Here is a 7184-nt window from a genome sequence, read left to right on the forward strand (position 1 = left end):
TACAGGATGTGCTGCTTTCTCTTCTTCCCTCAATGATGGCATGAGATTGTGTCAGTTAGGACAGGAGCTGTAATGCTGTCATAAACTTTCAAACTCTGAGTGTGAATTGATAGCTCTGAAAATTATCTGTAGTAAGCATCTCAGAGGGAACAAAAGCATGTATACAACCAAGAATGAGCAGTGTTTGAAAATATTAACATCAACAATGGTACAAAAACTGTGATGCATTCAACAGCCTGTGTGGCTGGTCGGAGCTCCTCTGAGGTGTTCATGTTTGATAAAATGTTACAGCAAATATTGGTTACAGTGGCAAAAGTTATTGATTGTTTCAGGAAGCTGTATTTGTTTAGAAGTTTTGCTATATGTTACTGTCTTTTTCAGAGTATGCCCAGGTGATCAAGATGTTAGGCAATGGAAGACTGGAGGCATTATGTTTTGATGGTGTGAAGAGGTTATGTCATATTAGAGGAAAGCTAAGAAAAAAGGTAATTCTGAAGCGTTGCAATAGAAAACAGTGGCATTATGCATAATATGTGATTGTAAAAAATTAAGTATGTAGCTCGTTGCAAAACTTAATACTTCAGTACTTAATTTCTTAGACTTCTTTTTTGATAGTAAACTAGTTTGTTCTTCTGTTTGTATTGCCAGCACAAAAATAGGCAGTCTTTGACTTGTGAGTGGAGCTCATAGTTGAAGGGCTGCCTTTGGATGTGTGTGTTTCAGGGGAGACTTTCTGGCTGCTTATGAAATATAATTTTTTTTGTATTCTAGAGACTTATACATATATGAAATATTAAAAAGCTCCCTAATTGTACACGGGGAACTTGATGACTATTTGGAAAATCAGCACATTACATCTGAGAGTAGATCGGTGTGTAGATTAGCAGGAGAACTTCTGTTAACATGGAGATTTACACCCAGCACAGGAAAATAAAGGTGTAAAATGGTTGTCCAAAGCCACATTTTTTGTATGCTATTTTCCAAAACAGATAAGAATCGGGGTTTGATTCCCCACTTAGTTTGATCTGTGAAGGAACTGGATACTTAGAGTCATCTTCTCACTGGGTGACTTACCATTCAATAAGGGTGGTTTGGGAAAGTTTTTATATAGCTTCCCACAGACACCTCAGATGCCATCATTTCATTGTCCTCTTCATCAGTTCCCAAAATATTTTCATGCAAAGGCGATCTGCAAAAGTTTGTACTTTCAGGGAAGCGAGGTTTACGTGTTTGCAGTCTTAACTTTACCATCTTTGGATGGTGTCCACTCTTGCTGTTGTCAGATGTTACAGCTTTCTGTCCTCTGCTGGTGTATGATACAGAGGAGATCCTCTCAGATAGACAGTCTGTTCTCAATATAAAGAGTCTTTCAGTGTGTTCATTCTGGATTGTTCCACCTGTCTGTTTTTGGAGACCAGTGGATGCACATATCTTGGCATCAGTGTGAGCCCTGCTAGCTGCCTGCAATACACTTGCTATTTGAATTGTTGAAGGTAGTGAAGAACGTGCACAAATAGATGCTAGGTTCTGCAGAATTAATTTCTTGCTATCAGAAAGCATCCCTTAGCAGTTCCTCATGCCTAAAGGAAAGGAAATCTTATCAGAAAAACATTCCATCTCCAAAAACAAAAATCAAGCTGATGTGAGACAGAAGTATCTTGCACATTTAAATTAGCATGTCTTGTTTTGCAGGCTTCTGGCTTTGGTTTGACTGATTAGCATAGTCAGCTACTAGAAACAACTCCATTAATTTTCTTGTGATCTTCACTGTGCTTGTCCATCACGCCCTTCGTCAATTTTTTCTTTTTGCCCTTGTGGAATTCAGTTCGCAGAGTGGTGGCTTGATGCGTTATTTCTATTTTCTCCAAAGCTATGACTTGATGAGCATCTTGTTGGCTAGAAGTTCTTCAGAGAAGTTTGATTTACCTTAGTAATAGCTCTAACATGTGAAATAGTATGACTCTTTAGGACCTTTGTTTTGCTGTTGGAAACTGAAGTTAGATATTTCCAGTTTGCTGGTTAGAAAGTGAAAATGGTGGCTGTAGTGTGAAATGTTTCATGTCTCTCATTAAACCTAAATGTGCTGTTTGACTCTTGTGTTATACAACAAAAGTTGAATTCCTGTGATATAACATATGTTTTCTCTTTCAGGTTTGGATAAATACATCTGATATTATATTGGTTGGCTTAAGAGACTACCAGGTAAAAATTCAGTTTAGTTTGCCAGTGAAGTATATCTTACAAGCAGCTTTATTTAATCTTAAATTGCAGTAGGTATGATGAGGAAATTCCTGTGTAACTTTCTTCAAATTTCTACTTAGTTATGCTAGACCGTGCCTTTTCATTTTTCCGTATTACAGAAAGATTGTAGTGAGTAGATGACAAATCCTGGTTCAACTTGTTCTTCTAAATTGCACCCTGAGACGTTGTGAGTGAAGGTGCTTATTGGCATCATACCTGACCTTTTTTTTCCAGGTGTAGCTGTTTGATGCTTGAATCCTCTGATACGAGGGGGATTTAGCCAAGCACCAAACATTTTATTGTGATAATCAGAATTTTTGGTAATCAGAATTTTGGAGCCTTAATGTTTAGGCTTTTACCTTAAGAGGCCAGTTGATCAGCGATTAGTTTTTACTTAAATTTGCAAAAATGGAGTAGCATAATTTTACCTAATGAAAAGGTTAATGGAAAACAGTTATCAAATTTTCATTAAGTAAATGCTTTTTCATGAATGTTAGTGGCTGTCATCAGTTGTTTGAAGATAAATTCTGCTTCTGAAACATACATTAGATTTGTAAAACATTTAAGATGCTGTCATTTACTGTATATATTAACCTAGTTAAAACTAGGAAGTTTTTACACTTTCTGACTGACTTCAATATGTGTGTTCTCTGAAGAAAGATTAATTTCAAAGGCATGAAACCGAACTGCTCAAATTACTTAAAATAGGAGAAAATTAAGTTATCACCCAGAAGAAATTAAGATATTCTACAAATGAGCATTTTTTTTATTAAATATTTAAAGGAACTGGAGGGGAGGGAGGAACAAGATATTCTATAAATAATATAGTTGTTACTTTTCTATAAATGATAGAGATGTTATTAGTCTGCAAAGGTTAATGGGAAAGTGTTTTTTTTCTTCATAGGTGACTAATAAATTCTGATAAATTCTTATTTAGGATAACAAGGCTGATGTTATTCTAAAGTACAATGCAGATGAAGCCAGAAGTCTGAAAGCATATGGGGAGCTTCCAGAACATGGTAAGCATCTTTTCACTACAAATTGGAAGTTCATATTGGACAAGAATATCCCATCTATCTTGACTTGGTGTGAGTGCACTCCTTAACTTCTCTAAATTCCTTTTTAGCTAAAATCAATGAAACAGACACATTTGGTCCTGGAGATGATGATGAAATCCAGTTTGATGATATTGGAGATGATGATGAAGATATTGATGATGTAAGCAGTAAACATATTTTGTGTCATATGCTTGAAACTGTCATCTTTGGCAATCAGCTGTTTTTCTTTGGTTTAGAGCAAGTAAAATAATACATTGATGTTCAGAATAGCTCACCCTGTCAGGGACTGCTTCATAAAGCAATGTGGATGTGTGCATGCCAGCTTTCTGTTCTCCATTCTGTCCTACGATCATCCTCTAGTTGACCTCTAAGCAAATAGTATGCTTAGTGTCAGTCAAATAGACTGCTTAGAGAGCAGTCTTCTCATTACCCTTAAGATGCCTAAAAGAAAATCAAAGTCGTTTGACCCCAAAGCCCTAGAGTTATGTAGCAGTGTCCATTCAAGTGATAGTGTGTGCTCGAGGTGTTGCAGTTCCGTGAGTCGACGACTGCGCAGGTGGATGTAGCTGGGTATGTTCATAGTGAAGGAACCAAATGTAGCCCTCAGTACTGCTCTCTGGAGTGTAAGCTACTTACAACAAGCTTTTGATGGAAAGCAAAGTAGATGATATAGAAAGGTTTAGCAGACTGGTAGGATGTCCTCGCGTCCCCTGCAGAGTAGGCCAGAAAGATATCTCAGGGACTGGGCACAAAGATTGGTGGGTCAGCTCCTGTGCCATGTAAGGTAGCTGTGGCCGCTTCAACTTCACTATCTAATAGTAACTACAGAAATAACAGAGGGATTTGTGTTTTCAAAAAAAACAAAGACTTTAAGTCTCCATTTTTGTTCACGTAAAAATCATTAAAAGCTGCATCTTAGTCGTTTCTAAAGCTAACAGTAATCGTGAATTCACAAATTGTCACAATCAGTTGTGTTACTGCTTATCACTAAACCATAATAACTGACCCTGCACACTCTTAAATTGTAGTAGTAAAATTCTTATAATTCAAATTATATAGTAAATTGGAGAAGTAGAATCTGCTGTGTGTCTTCTAAGATTATGCGCTTTATTTTGTAATTGAGAGATTAATATGTACAAGGTCAACTGGCTGAGAAGATAAGTAGTAACTTGCTGAGCCAGTGAGTTGAGTTAATTGGATAGACTGTTCTAAGTATATTATTATGTTTTAATTCTTCATCTTTTTAGTCTTCTCTCTGAGTTGGTAATATGACTAATTCACTTTAGATGCTTACATTATTTTTACCTTTTTGAGGTTCTCAATACGTGATGCATTAGATCAAATATCAAAGTCTTTATTAATTTTTCTTCAGACCTTTGTAACGTGCACTTTGGATCTGTCAGTGCTTGAGCTTACTGAAGATTTAGTTTACTGAGGCTAGAAACTTTCTAGTATTGCATGCTTTTGATCATGAGGCTATTGTAACACATCAAAGTGATAAGTAGCTGTAGGAATATTGAAATAATAAAATTTGCAAACTCATGGGTCCTTGTGTGGGGTAATGTATTTAAGTGAGCAGCTATGATTGTTTTTAAGCTTCTGCCAGCTATGCAATATAATATTAATATCATGCTTTAAGAAAGGAAATGAAGTTCGGCTTCTAAGGTCATAGTTAATGTGAAAGACTTGATGGAACTTTTCCTTTGTTGTTTATGTCAGAAGAATGGTTAGAAAACCAATCATTTGGCCACCAAATTAATTTGGATAGTCACTACATAGGGAAGTTACCCTTAAACTCAGTTTTGTTTTCATTTGTGAGAATTGGGCTAATTTATGTCTGTAGTATTTATGCATAATTATATTGGCAGAATTGCTCACCTGCAAAACTACAGTATAACGGTGGGGGGGACATAAGAGTAATTGTTCGCATGTTAAGACAATGGGATATGAGCTGAGGCAAAAACAGTACTGTACTGAGCTCAGGAAGTCTCCTGTTGAACTGTAGAAATAGCGACAGCTGCTTGGTGAAAAACGCATGTGAATTAAATACATTGTGTGGTATTTTTGCTTTTCAGATCTAATTTGAAACAGAGGTTTACATTCCGACTTTTTTCCTCCAAGGCTGGTTCTACATTGATATTTCGATTATTTTTTGGGTGAAGTCCCTTTCTTTTAAGAAGACTGAAAATTCTCGGTAAAGAGTGTAGTTTGTTACATCAAAAGGATTTATTTTCAATGTTTGTTTTAAAGTATTTATATTTCTTTAGAAATGGATAATGCTGGATTATCACAAAGGTTCAATGAAATGCCACAAACATTTTTGTCTCTTCACCAATTAGAGCTTTTACCTCTGGATGTGAAATACAGTGACGTGGGCTGTAAAAGACTGCATTTTCCCCTCTTATGCTTTCATCACTACAATTCCCGTTAAACTTGTGTTTTGAAATAAAAATTGTTTACCCTGTAATTATCATGGATTTTGATTAAAGACAAATACCCAGTTCAGATTAGTACCAAGTCATACTATGCAGTGTCTGTCCCTATACCCCCTTGCCTTGATGTTAACTTTAAAAAGATTTTGATAATATAAAAGGAAGGCAGAAATCTGCATTTAAATTCATAATGCATGATGAATCTGCTTTTCATGTCTAGTAGCATGCTGCTATTTTTATACTGATTTTGATAATTAAAAACACTCATTATTTCAAAGATGTAAATTTGCCACAGTGGAGGGGTAGGGGAGAAGTAAAGATAAAAAGTAAGCAGCATCTCGAAATTGCAGTTGTTAAAAACTGTCTTGTATGCATAGTCTTCTGTGTTGTACGTACAGTAGTCAAGCTGTAGTTGCAGAAGATGAACACTGGGTGGCACCCAACTTAATAGGGAGACATGAATCCAAAACATTACTGGTTGGGTTTGTACTGAAAAATACATAAAATAGTTTTTCCCCAAAGTGAATGCTTAACATTCTTGATATGTTAAACATGTAGAATATTTTTGCATTATAGAAAAGGTTATGTTAAGAGTAGAGTTTTATTTTTAATCTTAAATTCCATACATTGTAAGGTACAACATTAAAGCTTATGTGAACTTTGAATAACAATATAAATGAGAAAATAAATTTGTGTCAAATGTAGGAAAAGAATCTTTTCATCCAGAAGAAATTACTGAAACAAACCAATGGAAAGATTCTTCTCCACCTTCAGACTGGAGGAGTCAGTTAAGAAGCTGAATAAAGACTAACATCATCATGCAAATATTATTTTGTGGTAGCCTTAGTTTGTCTTCAATTATGTATTTAACAACTCTGAAAGCAGGTTAATGGAAAACTTCCTTTTGTGCCATAAAAATATGATTCTTGACACTTGTATTCGTTATACAGTCTTTTTGGTATGATGTAAAGTGACTACCCCAATAGATAAAAACAAAATGGCTTTAAATATGGAGTTGCCTCATTGCTTTACATTATTTTATGGAGGAGTTCTGTGCTAGATTTGAACTTGCAGAGCTTTTGCAAAAATGTCTTTTCTTTTACTTTTTTCTTTCATTGTAGTTTCTAATTGCCTTACATGCGTCTGGTATCCTATTCTAAGGATAACGTTTTCTTAGTATTAAGTAACTTTGCCAAATGTTTCGTGGGTTTTAAATATTTGTTGTAAAAACTTGCTAATATTGGGGAAAAGATACTACCAACATAGCATTCTTACTCCACTGAGTAGATGAATTTACTGTCTTTGTATGCCTATAAAGTTCAATTGTGAAGCATCGTAAATGCTGTAATGTTTCAGGATAAGGTTTATAAACCATTTCCTAGCTCATTGGTTTCCGCAACATATTAAGCAGACTATAAGCACCTCTGAAAATGGTAAAAAGCTCTCAACACTA

The 7184-nt window shown here is 35.4% G+C and overlaps 1 protein-coding gene across 1 annotated transcript; it reads left to right on the forward strand.

The window, feature by feature from the left end:
* The first annotated feature begins 385 nt into the window (after positions 1-385).
* LOC104464001 (eukaryotic translation initiation factor 1A, Y-chromosomal) lies at positions 386-6741 on the forward strand. Its single transcript, XM_010076545.1, has 5 exons — positions 386-485; positions 2152-2202; positions 3179-3260; positions 3368-3459; positions 5375-6741. Exons 1-5 carry the CDS (start codon positions 402-404, stop codon positions 5378-5380), a joined length of 315 nt encoding a protein of 104 aa, XP_010074847.1. The 5' UTR covers positions 386-401; the 3' UTR covers positions 5381-6741.
* Positions 6742-7184: the final 443 nt, after the last annotated feature.

The sequence above is a fragment of the Pterocles gutturalis genome, unplaced genomic scaffold, assembly GCF_000699245.1.
Source record: "Pterocles gutturalis isolate BGI_N339 unplaced genomic scaffold, ASM69924v1 scaffold37878, whole genome shotgun sequence".
NCBI lineage: Eukaryota > Metazoa > Chordata > Aves > Pterocliformes > Pteroclidae > Pterocles > Pterocles gutturalis.

Bases quoted from the DNA above. Each gene is read 5' to 3' on its own strand.
- LOC104464001 (XM_010076545.1), top strand. From the start codon at position 402: ATGTTAGGCAATGGAAGACTGGAGGCATTATGTTTTGATGGTGTGAAG. The intron at 486-2,151 runs GTAATTCTGAAG...TTTCTCTTTCAG, and splicing joins GAGGAAAGCTAAGAAAAAAG to GTTTGGATAAATACATCTGA. The intron at 3,261-3,367 runs GTAAGCATCTTT...ATTCCTTTTTAG, and splicing joins TGGGGAGCTTCCAGAACATG to CTAAAATCAATGAAACAGAC.